At 46.2% G+C, this 19,877-nt stretch overlaps 1 protein-coding gene and 1 long non-coding RNA gene across 2 annotated transcripts in view; one reads left to right on the top strand and one right to left on the bottom strand.

Moving 5' to 3' along the window:
• Positions 1-19,877, bottom strand: part of LOC138284727 (uncharacterized) — a 137,199-nt gene that overhangs the window by 107,591 nt on the left and 9,731 nt on the right. Inside the window, exon 2 of the long non-coding RNA XR_011201449.1 lies at positions 17,679-18,094. This is a non-coding gene — a long non-coding RNA (uncharacterized lncRNA). The remainder of the gene's footprint in view (positions 1-17,678; positions 18,095-19,877) is intronic.
• LOC138284726 (angiopoietin-2-like) overlaps positions 1-19,877 on the top strand; it is a 161,871-nt gene that overhangs the window by 49,751 nt on the left and 92,243 nt on the right. The window contains exons 2-3 of the mRNA XM_069223841.1: positions 2,843-2,998; positions 5,917-6,038. Coding sequence (XP_069079942.1) covers positions 2,843-2,998; positions 5,917-6,038 — 278 coding nt within the window. The remainder of the gene's footprint in view (positions 1-2,842; positions 2,999-5,916; positions 6,039-19,877) is intronic.

The raw sequence follows: 19,877 nt of genomic DNA on the forward strand, positions 1-19,877 counted from the left end.
TTACAACAGGCTAGGGACCCCCCAGTCTGTGCTTTGGCATGGAACTTGACAATTGAAAGGGGAGTGACTACTCCCCTGTCCAACACAACCCCAGGGGTGGTGCCCAGAGCTCCTCCAGGTGGCCACTTGATTCTGCCATCTTAAATCCAAGGTGGGCAGAGGCCCCTTTGAGCATCTGAGTGGCAAGGTCAGGCAGGTGACGTCACAGCCCCCTACTGATAGGTGGTCACCCTGCTAGGTGACCAATCCCACTTCCTGGGCTATTTAGGGTCTCCCTCTTAGGTGGGTCCCCAGATTTGACGTGCATGATTCCAGCAGGACTCCTCTGCATCATTTACTTCATCTTCTGGGCACCAGGATTGTAACTGGACTCTCCAGGAACCGACATTCTGCAACTCCAGCGATAATTCAGCTCTGCAACATTGTTTCTCGGGCTCTTTCCAACATCTGCAACATTTCTCTGTCTGTGCATCCTCTGAGGGTGACGCGTCTTCAGCCTGGACAAAAAGTAAGAAGGAATGTCCCTTGGAGTGAAGGAGTCACTCCCCTGCATCTGCAGTCACCAACTGCAACAACGACTGGCTGTGCGGATCCTACCTCCTCCAAAACTGCATGAATCCTGCATCACAGGTAGTGGTCTGGAGAGGTCCTCTTGGTCCTCTCTGCCAGCTGTCCAACTTGGGAGACAGTAAGCCCTTGCCTCTCCCTGCAGGAGAGTTCCCCTGTACACTGCGACTCTTGCAGCTACCAAGGCTTGTTTGTTCATCCTCAAAGGGGTCTTCAGACTCCGTGTAGCCCCCGCCTCCAGCACTCTTCCCTGCAAAGCACAGTCTCCTGCCTGCTGCTCCTGCAATGTGGGACTCCTCTCCAGGTGTGCAGAGTGGGCCTCACTGAAACCCGTCTGTGGTTTGCCTGAGGGGGGCTGCCTCTTCTTCTTGTGACTCTAATAGCTGCTGAGGGTCACCTTGGACTCCCCTCCTTGGGTCGAGTCCTTTGGGCCTTGCTGGTCCTCTTCAGCCTTGCAAAACCCTTGTCTCCGGCTCTTGCATTTGCCAGGGTTTGTTGTGGGTTTTCCAGCACCATTGATTGCATCACGACCGCTGACGTGGGAGATCTCTTGCATCACTTCTGGAACTCCTCTTCTGCTCCTGTGCTGCACTGTTGACTTTCTTCATCCACCGTTGACCCAGTCCTGCATCCACAGAAGGGTGGGTAGTGGCTCCGGCCACAGCCGGACACTCCAACTTGAACTGGACTTGGTCCCCTTTTTTTGCAAGTCCTCTTCTATCAGGATCCACTTTTGGTTTCTTCCAGTCTTACCTGGGTCTTGCACAATCCTTTTCCAAAGTTCTCCTGTGGGTTGGGGAAATACCAGGTACTTACCTCTTTTCTCCTGGTCGCTGGGGGGGGTTCTTTGGTATTTACTTTTTAGGGTTCCCAGTCCTCCAGCTCCCCTCCACTTCCTTGGGTGAGGGACTGCCTTTCACAATCAATTTACTTAGTATATGGTTTGAACTCCCCCTAGGACTTTCACTATTTACCATTGTTTTCACTATTTGCTATTGCTTTCTATGCTGATCACTGACTTCTAATGTGTACATAATAGTGTGTTTACTTACCTCCTATTGAAGCATTGCCTATTCATTATTATAGTATTTGGGTTACTATAATAAAATACCTTTATTTTTGTAACACTGTGTGGCTCTTTCATGTATGTAAGTGCTGTGTGACTACAGTGGTATATGCCTAAGCTTTGAATGTCTCCTAGATAAGTCTTGGTTGCTCATCCACAGCTAACGCTAGAGAGCCCTGGCTTCCTAGACACTGTCTAAACCTCACTAATAGGGGTTACCTGGACCTGGAATAAGGCGATAACACCATAGGTGCTCATCACACACCAGGCCAGCTTCCTACAGAATGGCCTTAGTCTTTTGTGAGGGAGCACACGTCTCTATCTAAACCTCTCTCAAGCCATCCCTTAACACCTCCTTACCCCTCCCTAAACCCCTTCCATTTGTAGTAAGTATCCCTCTTTTTCTAGCCACTCTCTCCTCTTCCTCTCACATTTACTACTAAACCATAAGCACATTTTTGCAGAGACGTGCACAGTTGGGCCAGAGATTTACACGTGTTAAAGACAGGAAAGGTGGGGCCATAGACCTCTGCATGTAGAGTAGTGAAAAGTGTTTTGTAGTAAGTGAGTAGCGTGACTGGAGTTCAATAAACATACTAAAACATGCAGTTTGTGAATAGGCCCCACAATGTGTGTATTTGTGTGTGTGCATCTAATAGCTCCCATTCATATTTACCTGTTTGCATCCAAGAGGCAATTGTTGACCAGGTAGTAAAAGTGGGGCATTATCATAGGTTTGGGCACGGTAGATGGAGCTGGGATGCCATTTCTAAAGTTAAATCCCATGAGGTCAGGTGTTTAAACTCAAGAGCTTGAGACTGGGGCAAGGTAGGTACCTTTGCAAAGACAAATGTACTGCAAACCTTTCAAAAGAAACTTGACAGATTTCTGGTCGAATGACTCATCAACAAGACAAAATTGTGGACATTTTTGCACTTGAGAAATTTGTGAAATTTTGGGGTAATGCTACATTCACTCAGATTTGATATGGATTTACTGTTCTAGAAAATGTTTCTATAATCAGTTTGCATAAAGGATCTCAATTGGATTTTTATCCTGAAATCACAGATTTTTTTTACAAATTGTATGGGTTGCAAAATAGCCACATATGTCTCAGTAGACAGTGCACATAATTGCTTGAGGAACAAATAAATGACATTTTGGTTCTTGTGTTACGTTTCATCTTTGATGTTTCCCTTGCCGTTTTAGCTGGAAAACTATATCCAGGACAGTGTGAAGACTGAGATGGCGGAAATCCAGCTCACAGCCGTGCAAAATCAGACAGCAGCCATGTTGGAAATCGGCAGTAACCTTTTGAGTCAGACTGCAGAGCAAACACGCAAGCTCACTGATGTGGAGACACAGGTTAGCCACCATGCTCACCTTACCAGTCATGCCACTGTGTCAACCCAACCAAGCATTCATTCACCTCACCTCAGCCAGTCTTATTTCCCTTATTATCCACCGTAGGTCCACATAGAAAGACAACTGATGCTGGCCTGGTATTCAATGGGAGCCATGCATCATTAAGTGTATCTTCTGGAACACCCTACCATCTTTCCCTAGAGCCATTAAAGCTTGCTGCCACAGGCCCTGTGTCATCTTTTTATTTAGTGACTGTGGTCGATATGTCGTTTGAACATTTGCAATGAATCCAGCTGGGACACGTGTTTTTAGACACTAAGCTGTACAAAATGTCTCAAGCATTTGTAACTACAATAAGTTTATGTAACCTATTGGCTTTGCCAATAGATTTTGCTGATGCTGAATAGCATCAGCACAAAAATAGGAAAAAAGGCTTAAAATATGCACGCATATGCGAGATGACATATGCTTCCGCATGCAAGATGATGTTTGCTCGCATGTGGGAGATGACATATGCTCAGGCATGTACCTCCACATACAGAAGTCCTCAGCTAATGACGTGAGCGCATTGTTTATTTATCTATCCAAGATGGTTGATGCCATTTGGATTGGTAATTTTTCTAGTGTGAAAGTACGCAAAGGCCAACTGATGGGCCCTCCAAAAAATTAAATTATTAAAAAAATGTTGCAGATTGCATGAAGTCTGAGAAATGGAGGAGTAGCGGGGAGAAGAAGATGGAAGGAAGCAATCAGAAGTGGGTGGGCAGGTGCAAGGGAGCAAAGGAAGTGCTTAATTCTTAGGAGGAGAAAGCCCAAAAAATAGCAAAGTCAGGGGTGGGAATGGAAAGCAAAGGACGAGCTTGGGCGTAGGGATGAGGGAGCAACACGGAGTGAACGCTGTTGCCGGTATTTGGGGGTGGGGAGCAAGCAGCAAACATTAAGAGAGCTAAAAAACACATGTTCTCTCATGGAGTGCTAAAAGAAAAAGAAAACAAATAGTTATCTAAATGCAAGCAGTGGAAGCATACAAATCAGCCAATCAAAAAAATGGTAAAGTAGTTATTCTCCAGAGAAGGGATAAACAGAAGAAGGGGAAGGTAAGACACTGAACAAGAAGCAAGCAAATGGGAGTGACTATAATGCTTTAAGCCTATCCTGGGTTTTTGGTACGTTTCAAAAGAGGCTTTCACCTACAGACAGCTAAAAGGTCCCTGGTAGGTGAGACCTAAAATCAAAGGAAACTCTCCTATTTGAAAGTATACCAATGAAACCCAAAAAGACCCACAAGAAACCAGTAGCCAACTCAAATAAAACTTTCTTCACAGTAGTTTGGTAATTGTCAAGAAACATATGAGATGCCAAATGTATGAAGCAGGAGCCATCTGTAACTAGTCAGCTGCAATTCTTACTGGGGTGCCCTTGGAAGAAAAATAATTGTACATTGAGGTGGGATTGGGGAATATGTCACTCAAGTACTTATAGAGGTTCTGGACAGTTTGTCTCTGGCATACAGGAAAGAGACAAGAGAACAGATCTCATTTGTCTATGTAAATCCACAAATATTACTGGTGCCAATGCTCTCAAGTTTAACTACTTGGAATTTGTTAGAGAAGCTGCTGCCATTTTGTCTGAAAATAGGGGAAGCGAGAGGACTGATGTTAAATTAAGTTTCCCTACCCAGTAGCATTTAACCTGTATCCATTCTATAGTTCACCCATACTGATGAGTTTGGCCCTGAAGTTATGTAACCTTTTTCAAGAACACCAAGTTGATCCGCCCAATCTATGTTTTTGTTCTTTTAGACATCTGTACCAGTCACACAGTTATTGTCAATCATATTCTTCTCCCTATCAGTACTTCATCCAAATTCCATTACAAAGCCAGACATAGGCCCTCATTATTACCCTGGTGGTCTTTTGACCGCCAGGATAAATGTGGCGTTATCACCGCCAACAGGCTGGCAGTGAATACCACTACAGTATGTGTGTGGCAGGTTGGCCTCTGCCAACCCCCCACATCTCCACTCATATCACCATGGCGGTATGAACCGCCGAGCCGGAGATGTTCATCTCCGACCCAGCGTTCCACAGGAGATCGCCTGCGGCATTATGAGCAGGCCTACCGCCATGGTTACCGCATCAGTAGCACCACCATGAAAACTATGGCGGTAGGGCTACCTGTGACAGGGAACTCCTTCCCTGTCACCGATAGACTGCTCCCCCACACCTCCAGCAATCACTTGATCCTCCCACACACATAGCACCCACCACCCTCCCTAAAGTCACTGCATCCCCCACTCTCCATTCCCACATACATGCATACACACACGCAGCATGCATGTACCCATTCAACTCCACTTCCGTACACCCATTCACTCACATGCATACAGGCATGCATACACCACAACACTCACAGACACATTCACACATGCACACACACATTCAAACACACAGGCAGACACCACACATAACACCCCCGCACCTGTTGGACGCCCGACTTACCTTGTCCGGAGAGGAGGTCGTCTGGCAGGGAACGGGAAGGGGCGCTGCTGCTGCCGGCAGCTCCCTGCCAGCAGGACACCACCAGGCCATATTAATGGCCATAATACAGCTGGCGTGTCCTTCTGGCAGGGCGGTGCAGGTGGTAGCACCGCCCAGGCGCCTCACCCACCAGCATGGCTACTGCCTGATTTCCACCCTAATTGTGGCGGAAATCTGGCAGTGTCCATATTATGGCGGGCGGAAGACTGCCAGCACTGGTGGTCATCTGGCGCCCGTGGCATCGGCGGTCTTGGGAAAAGACCGCCAATGTCATAATGAGGGCCATAGTTTCAAACCTTATAAGGTAGACTCAGTATTTTCCAGGTTCTGGGAGTGCTTGACACTATGTTGATATGTCTCATCTACTTTTTTCTCCAGGTATTGAACCAGACCTCCAGACTGGAGATCCAGCTTCTGGAAAACTCCCTTTCCACCAACAAGCTGGAGAAACAGCTACTGATGCAGACCCAGGAGATCAGCAAACTGCAGGACAAGAACAGGTAACGTCCCATCCTCTGTACCTGTCAGTGCGACCAGATCGGTTATTGACAAGAAATCACTGAAACTGGTGTAACAGCCAAAAAGAAAGGGTGGGTTATGAACAGTGGTTAATTGATAAATATACAAGTGCTGTGACCAAAGGTATTGCTGAGGAGGCTACTGCAAGTTGCACCTCTGATTGGAACTGCCATTGCTTCCACATGTCACTATAAATGCTCCCTACTAAACATAAGCCTCCTGTAAACATGACAGTTTGAGCTGGTCCAGGTAACCCAAAACAGAAACAAGCATTTGCCATGCAATAGGTCTCTCATTTGTGAGAGTTAAAACTATTGCAGTTGTAAATGACAATTACATTTGGTTTGGAGTGTAGTGGATGTATGCCAGGTGCAACAGCAACTCTCCCAGGCCTGTCACTGAAGGAGAGAGGACATGACAAGGCCGCCATCTTGGGAGTGTTTTTGCCTCGTTCCTACACACTGGCTGGGATATTATACACAGGAGTCCAGAGGGTGATGGGGAAGCGCTCTGCACCTGTGATAGCGAATGTGGAGGGTATTTGAGGTGGGGTCTCTTTAAACAGAAAGCAGTGCTATTCGAGCGCTGTTTTAGACAGCGCTTCCGGAAGTGGCATCTGCAAGGTTGCAGTAGCTGTGAGGGGACTGTCAAAGCCATGACACAAGTGAATTCTGAGAGGGGGAAGTGATGGAGTTTGCTCCACTTTTGTGCCCTATGATACGCGGCTACTCTCACTGTGACACCCTTGTATTAGCTTCTTTGCGCCACAGGGCGAGGAAAATGGCTGCCTCTACTAACTGAACTATATTTGAAGAGGCCCAATTTACATCCAAAGGCTAGATTTCTTTCTGCTATCACGCTTGAGATTGCGAAGTGCTTGGCTCTGGAGTCACGACTCCTTTTCCACCATTTTTGAGGCAGCAAATTTTGCCATCTTCTTGCCTCGAACTAACCTATGTGCTTGGTTGGCGACCCTCCAGAGATTAACAAGAGCATATGCTATCGCCTAGTGTTAAGCTCTACTCAAGTCAGTTGGTTAATGTACCCACTGCAGTGGTCTTGACAGAACCTGAATGTCGCAGATTACAATCCTGACATAGCTTTTTTACCACTTCATCTCTGCAAGGTTGATGCAAATGAATTATAGTGATTTTGTTAACCCCTTTGCTGCCAGGCCTTTTCCCCTCCTGGGCCGAGCCTTTTTTTGGCTATTTGGGGCAGTTCGTGCTTAGGCCCTCATTACTTTTTCTCCACATAAGCTACCCATGCCAAATTTGCGTCCTTTTTTTCCAACATCCTAGGGATTCTAGAGGTACCCAGACTTTGTGGGTTCCCCTGAAGGAGACCAAGAAATTAGCCAAAATACAGCGAAAATTTAGTTTTTTTCAAACAAATGGGAAAAAAGGGCTGCAGAAGAAGGCTTGTGGGTTTTTCCCTGAAAATGGCATCATGAAAGGGTTTGCGGTGCTAAAATCACAATCTTCGAAGCTTTCAGGAACTGGCAGACTTGAATCACAAAACCCCATTTTCCAACACAATTTTGGCATTTTACTGGGACATATCCCTTTTTTAAAAAAAAATTCTGCTTTCAGCCTCCTTCCAGTTAGTGACAGAAATGGGTGTGAAACCAATGCTGGATCCCAGAAATCTAAACATTTCTGAAAAGTAGACAAAATTCTGAATTCAGCAAGGGGTCATTTGTGTAGATCCTACAAGGGTTTCCTACAGAAAATAACAGCTGAAATAAAATAATATTGAAATTGAGGTAAAAAACAGCAATTTTTCTCCACGTTTTACTCTGTAACTTTTTCCTGCGATGTCAGATTTTCAAAAGCTATATACCGTTACGTCTGCTGGACTCTTCTGGTTGCGGGATATATAGGGCTTGTAGGTTCATCAAGAACTCTAGGTACCCAGAGCCAATAAAGGAGTTGCACCTTGCAACGGGTTTTCATTGTATACCGGGCACACAGCAATTCATTTGGTGAAATATAAAAAGTGAGAAATAGGTATCAAGAAAACCTTTGCATTTCCAAGGCTTGTGTTGAGAAGCAGTGGTTATTTGCACATCTCTGATACAGGGGTGCCCATACTAGCATGTGAATTACAGGGCATTTCTCAAATAGACGTCTTTTTTACACACTGTCTTACATTTGGAAGGAAAAAATGTAGAGAAAGACAAGGGGCAATAACACTAGTTTTGCTATTCTGCGTTCCCCCAAGTCTCCCGATAAAAATGGTACCTCACTTGCGTGGGTAGGCCTAATGCTCGCGACAGGAAACGCAACATGGACACACCACATTTTTACACTGAAATCTGATGTGTTTTTTGCAAAGTGCCTAGCTGTGGATTTTGGCCTCTAGCTCAGCCGACACCTGGGAAAATCTACCAAACCTGTGTATTTTTGAAAACTAGACACCTACGGGAATCCAAGATAGGGTGACTTGTGGGGCTCTCACCAGGTTCTGTTACCCAGAATTCTTTGCAAACCTCAAAATGTGGCCAAAAAAACGCTTTTTCCTCATATTTCAGTGACAGAAAGTTCTGGAATCTGAGAGGAGCCACAAATTTCCTTCCACCCAGCGTTCCCCCAAGTCTCCCGATAAAAATTGTACCTCACTTGTGTGGGTAGGCCTTGCACCCGTGACAGGATATGCCCCAAAACAAAACGTGGACACATCACATTTTCCCAAAGAAAACAGACCTGTTTTTGCAAAGTGCCTAGCTGTGGATTTTGGCCTCTATCTCTGCCGGCACCTAGGAAAACCTACCAAACCTGTGTATTTTTGAAAACTAGACACCTAGGGGAATCCAAGATGGGGTCACATGTGGGGCTCTCCCCAGGTTCTGTTTCCCAGAATCCTTTGCAAACCTCAAAATTTGGCCAAAAAAACACTTTTTCCTCACATTTCGGTGACAGAAAGTTCTGGAATCTGAGAGGAGCCACAAATTTCCTTCCACCCACCGTTCCCCCAAGTCTCCCGATAAAAATGGTACCTCACTTGTGTAGGTGGGCCAAGTGCTTGTGACAGGGAAGAGCTAAAAACATGTCGAAATTGAGGGGGAACCAAAGCGGGTCCAAAAGGGCAGTTTAAAAAAAAACATTTTTAGGCTAACAAGTGCAGCAGAATTTTTATCAGTATAGATGAGACAATGCTGGGTGGTAGGAATTTTGTGGATTCCTGCAGATTCTGGAAGGTTCCATCACACAAATGTGGGGAAAATGTGTGATTTCCAGCAAAGTTGGAGGTTTGCAGGGCATTGTGGGTAAGAAAATGGTGCGGGTGCCTGTGAAGCACACCACCCTGGAATCACCCAGATGTTTAGTTTACAGATGTGTCTAGTTCTCGTGGATTATTCTACATGGCAGAGTCCCAAAGTCCATAAAGTGCAGCCCTCACCATTCCAAGTGGGACGATTTTGAGAGTTAGCCAAGCTCTCATGGCCCAAATGTAAAACAAAAACCCAAAATAATCAAATGTCCTCTTGCTTGCCGGGGTATAAGATGTTTTAGTGTGCGGGGGAGAGCTGAAAGACTGTTACCCCCTTCAGATGGGGTGGGGGCATAACCAGGCCCATACTGGTTGGTAGCCATCACCCCACAATTTTTTGTATTTTTTATTCCCTGGCATCTAGTAGACTTTCTGCCCCCCCCAAGGGTGTGGATCGGGGTAATTGTCCCATCTGCCCACTGGTGGGCGGAACAACTTTGTCCCCATTTATTTGGGATGGGGGTATGGCCATACCCCCACCCTTTTATTTTGAAAAAAAATCTTCCCTGGTCTCTGGTGGGCTTTCTGCCTCCCTTGGGGGCAGAAGGGCCTTCCAAAAATAAAGGGGCAGATATGGCCAACAGTAATGTGCCTCCATGGGGAGCGACCCTTGCCCAAGGGGCTGCCCCCCCAAACAAAATACACACATACACACACACCAATCCCTGGTGCCTAAGTGGTTTCTGCCCCCAAGGGAAGGAGAAATGGCCTAAAATAAATCCCCCCCCCAGGGGAACGACCCTTGCCTAAGGGGTCGCTCCCCTTGAATGAAATTGACGCAAAAAAATAAAGATCTCTGGTGTCTAGTGGTTTCTGCCCCTCTTGGGGGCAGATTGGCATAGCAAAAATCAGCCGATCTGCCCCCAGGGGGCAGAAATGGCCTAAATACAATCCCCCCCCCCCCCCCCCCCCCCCAGGGGAGTGACCCTTGCCTAAGTTGTCGCTCCCTTTCTGTAAAACAACAACAAAAAATCCCTGGTGCCTAGTGGTTTCTGCCCCCCTTGGGGACAGATTGGCCTCATAAAAATGGCCTAAATATAATTTGACCCCAGGGGAGCAACCCTTGCCTTGCCTAAGGGGTCGCTCCCCTTGCGTGAAATTCGCGTTAAAAAAAACTCCCTGGTGTCTAGTGGTTTATTGGCCTCATAAAAATAGGCCAATCTGCCCCCAGAAATGGCCTAAATATAATTTGCCCCTAGGGGAGCGACCCTTGCCTAAGGGGTCGCTCCCCACCTCTAAAAAACAAAAAACGAAACGAAAAAAAATGATCCCTGGCACCTAGAAAAGTCCTTGAAAAAAAATGCCCCCTTCGGGAGCGACCCTTGCCCAAGGGGTCGCTCCCCTTATGCCAATTTCCTAAATGAAAATAATACCTGGTGTCTAGTGGGCATTTTAGCAGCCGGATCGCTTCACGATCCCGCTGCTAAAATGCTCTGAGAGACTTCAAAGGGAAGGAAAGCCTCTCTGGGCCCCCATCACATGATCAGAAGAGAAATGCAAAAGCATTTCTCTTCCGATCGTGCTGGAAGCTGAGCTTCCATCGCGATGGGAGGGGGCCTCTGTGAGGTCAGCACGCGATCGCGTGCTGATGTCACAGGGGGGCAGGGGGCTCAGGGGTGGAAGTGGAAGGGCTTCCCCTTCCATCCCTGCCTTTGGGGGGTGGGAGGGAAGACCACAGAGGGAGCGCTAGCGCTCCCTCTGAGCTCTGTGCCCGGGACGTAATGGTTACGTCCTGGGCACACGAGCACTGTGCCGCAGGACGTAACCATTACGTCCGCGGCACAGAAGCGGTTAAGAATGTCAACTGCTTTGCAGTGCTATGAAATGACGAAAGCTGTATTACCAAGCGCTATATAAAAAGAAAACAAGTTATTCACAGACTGCCCCAACATGCACCAGACAAAGAATCATAGGGGAGAGAATGTGGTGTAAGGGACCTTGCTGCCAACTTTGGAGCTGGGGAAAACGGTTTGAGCCTTGGTGCGGGCTCAATATCCTGTGATTCCAGGCAAATCGCTAAATCTCCCCTTTCTACCAAAAATGAATGTGTTCTTGCGTAATGTAACCGGTGCTCCTGTAAAGCGCTGTAATACCTTGGTATTGAATTTGGGATAACTGACCTCTATTGGAAGAGGCCATATTTACATCCAAAGGCTAGATATTTTTTGCTATCAAGCTTGAGGCTGTGAAGTGCTTGGGTCTGGAATCATGACTCCTTTTACACCATTTTGGAGACAACACCTTTCGCCATTTTCTTACTTATAACTAACCTATGTGCTTGGTTGGTGACCCTCCGGAGTTTGGCAAGAGCACGTACTATTGCCTGGTGTTACGCTCTACTCAAGTCAGTTGGTTAATGACCCCACTACAGAGGTCTTGACAAAACGAGAATGTCACAGTTTACAATCCTGACATAGCTTTTTCACCTCTTCATCTCTGCAAGGTAGATGCAAATGAATTATAGCAATTTTGTTAAGAATGGCACCTGCTTTGTAGCGCTATGAAAAGGCAAATCCTGTATTATCAAGCACTATATTAAAAAATGAGTTATTCCAGACTGCCCCAACTTGCACAAGACAAAGAACCCTAGGGGAGAGGATGTGGCGTAAGGGCCAGGGCTGCTGACTTTGGAGCTGGTGAACGCAATTCAAGTCTCAGTGCTGGCTCAACATCCTGTGAGTCTGGGCAAATCACTTAATCTCTCCTTCCTACCAAAAATAAATGTGCTTTTCTGTAATGTAACTGATGCTGATGTAAAGCGCTGTAATACCTTTGTATCGAGTTTGCGCCATATAAAACTGCAAAATAAATAAATAAATGAATAAAGCACTCCAATACCTATGTGTAGAGTTTGTGCTACATAAAACTGGCAAAACAAATTAAAAATAAAGCACTCCAATACCTTTGTGTTGAGTTTGCGCTCTATAAAATTTACAAAATAAAAAAATAAAAAAGACCTCGCTACACTAAGTTGCATGGCTGATCATGAAATAATCCATGTAACAAGGTCAGTCCCCAAGGTGGTAACAAACCAGCCTCAAGGTGGGTCAAACGTAAATCATTTAGCAATTACATCAAGGGATTTTTGAAAGGCAGGCCCAGGAACCAATTAAAGTGATGGGCGTGAGATGAGCGTGGTTAAAGCCCACAGAATAGATTACAACATGTTGAGAAGAGCAGAGACCTAAAAATGGACTGGACATTCGAAAATAATTTTTTTTAATGTGCTTTTCATTGGTAAACTGATGTGCTCTATACAGAGGTAAACAGAGGGCTCCACCATGTGGTGAACCGTGATAAGTCAGCATCAGTGTTAACAATTAGGTGCTTCTGCCCCACACAGGACACCATTGGCTCAAATTATGCACTGGTTATGAGGCAAAATGTTGAGGAGGTAAAACTAGAATGATGGGAGGGATAAGTAAGGCTGAGCAAATATGGCACAGAAGCAGCAAATACAAGAAAACTAGGACAGAAAAAAACGGCTGCTGGATATCGCCGGTAAGAAAAAAGGCACTAGCCCAGAGGCCAGGCTGAATCATTTGCTCAATTGCCATGTGAGATGAAGCTCACATGGGTACAAGCTTTACTCAGCATCTGATATTCCACACTCACTGTTTGCATGATAGTGCAATGGGATGCAAACCCTGGACTAGCCTAAGACAGGACAGTGCAATGATTCTTTGTTTCAGGTTTTTTGGACAGATGACAGCCACTACCAGCACAAGTGGTAGCCATTGAGATTCTTGCATTTTAAAGTCGTGTGCACTACAATCAACCCTCTGATAAATTACTAAAATGTTAAAAGCTTTATAACAGTTTGCAAAAAGCCTCCCTCCCAGGTATCTAGTCCCTTAGTCTGCTCCAGACCTAATATGACAGGTTACTTGGCTACCGAGTCTTGAAAGGTTCACCACTAACTCTTTCTCTTCTTAATGGTTCTCTAAAATCACTACTAAACATGAATGGAAAGACTGCCAAGTGCTTAAGCTCTGCAACTGGAACTCCTACAGTAGACCTCCGGTGTTATTGATCAACACCTACGTTCACCCCACCTCCGCTCGCAAACGAGCTGCAATAAACAGCTTAACTGCCATCATCAGGTATTATCGCCAGACCCACCCTGACTAGGACATAATCCTGACAGGAGACTTCAACTTGAACTTATTTAAGGCTCAAGAGGCAGACAAAATACTAAGCACTGATAACTCCTACCGGAACGTCCCAACACAGGTGTCATCAACCTTTACTCGTCGTGACCAGCAGAGAGCTCAATTGGCGACATCACTAGAATACCTCAAACTTCGGGTACTAAACGGGAGGTTCACTGGTGACTTTCCACCAAGTCACGTCTTTCACAGCCCCTCTGCACGGTCCATCCTAGACTACACCCTAGTCACATTACCCCTGATCCATTTGGTACAGCAATTTCAAATAAAATACACAACTTCCAGTGATCACTCGTACCAAATATTGACCGTCAGGTTCTCTTTACCTGTCCATGACCCTGCCCTGGTACAAATAGGGAAAACAGAGTCAACAAGCTTGAAGAGACTATGGCCCTCATTTTGACCCGCGGGCAACGGAAGCACCGCCAACAGGCTGGCGGTGCTTCATTGCCCATTCTGACCGCGGCGGTAAAGCTGCGGTCAGAAAAGGGGATCCGGCGGTTTCCCGCCGGATTACCCCTGGCAGGGCTGAACCTCCATGGCGGCGCTGCAAGCAGCGCCGCCATGGGGATTCCGACCCCCTTCCCGCCATCCTGTTTCTGGCGGTTTTGACCGCCAGAAACAGGATGGCGGGAACGGGTGTCGTGGGGCCCCTGGGGGCCCCTGCACTGCCCATGCCACTGGCATGGGCAGTGTAGGGGCCCCCTAACAGGGCCCCAGCATGATTTTCACTGTCTGCATAGCAGACAGTGAAAATCGCGACGGGTGCAACTGCACCCGTCGCACCCCTGCAACACCGCCGGCTCCATTCGGAGCCGGCCTCTGTGTTGCAGGGCCTTTCCTGCTGGGCCGGCAGGTGCTCCTTTGGCGGGCGCCTGCCGGCCCAGCGGGAAAGCCAGAATGGCCTCTGCGGTCTTTTGACCGCGGAGCGGCCAAATGGAGGTGACCTCATGGCGGGCGCCTACCGCCGCCAGCCGCGGTCAGAATGACCGCCTATGTTGGTTATCTGCCACAATAGGAGCCTTCAGCTGCAAAACTGCAGACGTTGGAGAGCCTCAAAATCCACAAATACATAATGGATGCTTGAGAGGACTTTCGAATGAAAATACTAGACCAACACTCTCATCACAAACCATCAGTGCCAATTCGTCTAATTCCCCTGGCCTGCCTCTCAAAACAAGCCCAACTCTTGAAAAAATCTTAAAGAAAGCTTGCGAGACTACTGAAGGCCAGCCCAGGCTACTGGCCACTCTGGGAACAAATAAAGAACTCAAAGAAAGAGTACAAGAGCAACTACGTAAAGAGAAGGCCGAACAAACGAGCTCCCTCTGGCTAAAAATAACACATGTCGCAAAAGGAAAAAATCCCAGGGAATTCTGGGGTATTATCAATGATCTAAACATGCAAGGGTATCCAATCGACAACTCCAACATCCCGGAAAATACCTGGGTGAGCCACCTTAATACAATATTCACAGCAAAGCCCAACCCCCGTGGAAACACCCCACAAATGCCAGCATGGACCCCCATCACAGAAAACATCTTGCTGGACGATGGGGAAACGATGAAACTCACTCAGTCAATCGATAAGACACATCAACCACCCCTCTGACAGGAAGGAGTACCCGGGCCAAATGGCCTTCCACAAGCTATCTTTACGGAGGAAGTAATCTTCTGGTCAGAAGTGTTAACCTCCTTATACCAGGAAGCAAGCTTAGGAGGAGGAATTCCTGAGAGCTGGCAAGGCTCTATAATCGACCCAATTTGCAAGGGTGGTAACAGAGACAATCTGGCCGACTATAGGTTAATTGCCCTTATTGATGTAGAGGCAAAGAACTATGCCTCCCTGCTCCTAGCTGAATTAATGACATGGTCTGAAAAACATAAAATCATCCCAATCAACCAAACAGGTTTCAGAAAAGGAGTGGGTACTACGACGAACATCCTAATTACTTCTCTCCTGAGAGAGCAGAGCAAACGGCGGCATAGGAAACTACATCTTGGTTTCATTTTTCATTAACTTTAAGGCCCCCTTGGACCGAGTGAACAGACACTTGGTCTGGAGTAAGCTAAAGCAATGGGGCCTCCCAGCCCCCTCCTCAACGCAATAATTGCTTTACACTCAGACACATGAGTACACATAAAGATCGGGGATGGCACAAGGCTCTCAAGAAAAATATCCACAACCCTTGGCCTGAAACAAGGCTGCGTACTCGCCCAACATCTGTTCAATATATTCATGGCAGATCTGACTCCAGCTCTGAATGCCGGTAACATTCCCCCGCCCTCCCCCCACCCGGGAGGTCTCTCACTGACACATCTACTTTATGTGGATGATTTCGTATTGTTCAGCTGCACCAAAGTTGGGCTACAAAGATCTCTAAACATTCTTGCAGACTATATCCAATCCAACCAGCAGGAAATCAACGTCTCAAAATCAAAAATAATGTGTGTTGGCTGTAAGCTCACCCTCAAATCTAGGATGGCCTTAAGCAATGTTTCATTAGAGTTAGTGGCATATTACAAGTATCTTGCAGTAATTTTAGATGCCATGGGCTGCTTTCGTCAACAGAAGAAATATATTGCGCAAAAAGTCCCAGCACTAATCTACGCTTTCTCCTTACTGGCTAAACAACTACACAGACCGTCACTTCGTCCACTGCTAACAGTCATTTCATCCAAACTGCTTCCTACCCTAACCTATGCAAGAGTGGCTCTGCACGGTCAAGATGAGCCCCTTATAGATAAAGCACAGCTCAAAGTATTCAAGCGAGTCCTCAAACTACCAAACATTACCTCTCCGGCACAGCTCCACCTGGAATTCGGACTTGTTCGGCAAGACCTGGCCGCAAGAGCAGAAGCAGTCAAAACCTGGTATAAAATCAGTCACTCTGTAGACAGTCTGAACGAGGCCCTCTGGCAGGCCTTAGAACATGACCAGCACTCAGCCTACCATAAGTAGGTCCAATCCTCAATTGTCGAGTTACAACTCAAGGATCTGTGGGAGGCTGCTCCAAAATAGAACTCTTTTTCCAGAGGGGCTACCAAGGCCACCAAAATCCTTTCGTTCATAGAGGACAAAGACAAATTTAGTGCCGGGGCACACGCACGGATGACCATAAAACACTACGCCAAACTTGAACCAGCAGCCTACCTCTTTGCAACGTTTGCACCACACATAAAACATAATCTCATGACAATGCTACTAGGAAACCTGCCAACCCTGGACAATACCCTGTCCTGGAAGAATATTACCTCACAGCAGTGCCGGCACTGTACTTTCCAAAAAGGAAGACCTAATACACATAATCTGCATTTGTCCGGGCCTGCTAGATCTTCGAAAGAGATTTCTCAAGAGGCTGTTCATTGACAGAGCTATCAGGACTTGCAGGGGAGCCATTGTAGCCTGCTTTAATTCACATGACCCCCCAGCTAAACTGCAAGCTCATCAAGTTTTTGAAACACGTTATGCAAACTGTCCCCCCCAGTTAAACTGTAAGCTTTTTAAGCTCCCGAAATGCGCCAAGTAAAAAACCAATGCTTAGATCTTCAAATCCACTCGCACACCTTGGAAGGTCTACAAGTACTAATGACAGTCCTCAAAACTGGGACAGTAGTTAAACCTATCTCTAACGACATTCTGGACCCCCGGTCTGCATATCTTCTATCCCCCACCTTAACTGAGTTATTTTTTAATGATTTATTAATTTTAACTTTAAAACCTTAAACGTTCATTTAATGTTTTTTTTATCACAGATCTTGTATCCCAATCCTAATCTTCTTTCTTTTCCTTAGAATATTTTTAACATGTACTGTGGCAAAATTGTTATGGTTTTAACCAACTGAAACAATAAACATTTACCAAAAAATACCACTACTAAACATTGGCACGCATTGCTGCAGCCACTGACACTCATGCAATCACAACACGCAGCTACTTTTCTTTCTCTCTAGCACACCAGGTGGGTTCAATATATGGATATATAACTGGAGACAGCTGAAAGGTGGACAGCAGTCCGATGATTGTAAGTCTCAAAAAGTATTGGCAAAACCAAGTTGTCCAGCTTACATTGTATTGATGACAAATAAGCTCCAAATGAATGTATACCTGCAGTAAACACAATTGATACACAGTGGTATCATTATTGAATGCATGTGAAATTGTCAAGTAGAAAATTACCTTCATCAAGTCCAGAAATTCATGAAGTGACAGTTTATTCGAGTGATTTGTCTAGGTTTGTGTTCAGATTTGCAGTGCTGTTGATTGATAAGTCAAGTTCTAGTGGCTAAGCGTTGTTAATGAGGTGATCTGTCATATGATAGCTGAAATCTGAAGTCTTGGGTGTTGTTACAGATCTGCATGCAGAACTGCCGAATTCTGGTAATACTTTGTGGTGCTTTTGTGGGGCACTGGACATCTGAGAACCTGGTTGAATAGTGAACTCCTTTCCTTTTTTGTTTGATGGTGGATTTCAAAATCCTATTCAGTCAGGTGCCGCAAAGTAGAAAGTTGGGGTGTTATCTTCTTTGTTTCAGCATTCACCCATGGCGTTCTTCATTTCCCAATTGGGTGTACAGCGGTGGTGGCTGGTGAATCTAGAAAGTGGAAGAGCGCAAACAAAGTCATCGACCTTGACCGAACAAGATAGAGAAGAGAACAAGGCAAAACTCTACTGGTGGGCACAGTGTCTAAAGGGCTCTCTGTCCAAACAAAATAGCTTGAAAAAAACAAAGCCAAACGGAGCATTCCACACCTCCATCATCCCACACTTTGACCTAAAAATCAGGATGATGAGTGAGTCACTGCAGGCCCAAGCCAAATGCCTGTGTGGTTCTGAGGTTCTCCTTGACTTTCCATCACAAACCAAACCAAACCCCCTTGTGGGCTCTGCCTGCCATCAACCTTCCAACCCCATGCGCCAAGAATGAAACACAAAGCACTAACGTATGGTGCAAGACACCACCATTCTTCGGACAGTTGTTCACCGGAACTTTAAGGGGACCAATATGCGTTTAAAAGGAAATCATACTTATTTTATTAACCTACGAAGGTTTTAGAAGTGGGTCAGCCCATGCCTGGTACTGGAAGAGGTTACTTTCATCTTACACACCGATGTCTGCAACGCGCATAAATTCACCTTAAAAAAGTGAAATTGGAAACTATGGCCCATATTTATCGTTGTTTTACGCCGCATTTACGCCGGTTTTGATGCAAAAAAACGACACAAACTTACAAAATACAATTGTATTTTGTATAAAAAGTATAAATATGGGCCTAAGTGCTGCTAGTTTTACACATGAAGCTGCGCCAGTATATCTCCTAGAGATTTGAGCTTGTGACCTACAGATTATGCTAAATGTCTGCAGAAGGCTCTTAACTTTGTGAGGCTGGGATTCAAACTGACCTGTGAGCGGTGGGTTACGCACACAGGCCCATATTTATACTTTTTTAGCACCGCATTTGCGTCGTTTTTTGACGCAAAAGCAGCTCAAACTTACAAAATACAATTACAATCAAAAAACGACACAAATGCGGTGCTAAAAAAGTATAAATATGGGCCACAGTTGCTGCTGTGGGCTTCTCCGAGGCAAGCACATTAATACCAGTGACATAACTTGCTGAGATTGAAACCAGGAGCTTGCAGGTTACACACACTTCTCTCTCGCCGAATCAGGGCCCATATTTATACTTTTTTAGCGCCGCATTTGCGCCACTTTTTGACGCAAAAGTGGCGCAAGCTTACAAAATACAATTGTATTTTGTAACTTTGCGCCACTTTTGCGTCAGAAAATTACGCAAATGCGGCGTTAAAAATGTATAAGTATGGGCCCTGGTACCTTAACACAACGAGCTGCCTCTGGGAGGTTGAAACCAGCGACTTCCATGTCTAACACAGATCTGACTTCCACGTCTAACACAGATCTCCGCTGCAGGCGCATTACCCAGCTTACTCATTGGTGCTGGTTGAAAGAAACGGATTTAGTTTTACAATAGATTAGCCACAAATGGCTCTCTTCTCGTGCAGAGTGGCCGCAGCACGGTATTCTCATACCCCTTTAATGCTGTCTCCCGTGCTCTGCAAGATGAGTGTATGCAACGACCCCCGTCAAGATGCTCGACCCGTTGCCACCTCACCTACCCGGAGAATCCTGTGCCCTTCTAATGCCTGATGGGCATAACCCCCACTATAACCCTGAAACGCCACGGTGGCACTACAAGCTACCACACCCTCGCTAACACGTGCTGCATCGTCTGAGGCTGGCTTCATGCGCAGTGAGCGTGGGCATCTCTCTTACCTTCCTCCCCCTGCACTCCGACCCAAATCCCGCCCCCAGCACCGGAAGGATGTGTGAGGGAAGCGGGTGCCCAGGTCTCTCC

Source organism: Pleurodeles waltl, chromosome 3_1 (genome assembly GCF_031143425.1).
Source record: "Pleurodeles waltl isolate 20211129_DDA chromosome 3_1, aPleWal1.hap1.20221129, whole genome shotgun sequence".
NCBI classification, from domain to species: Eukaryota; Metazoa; Chordata; class Amphibia; order Caudata; family Salamandridae; genus Pleurodeles; species Pleurodeles waltl.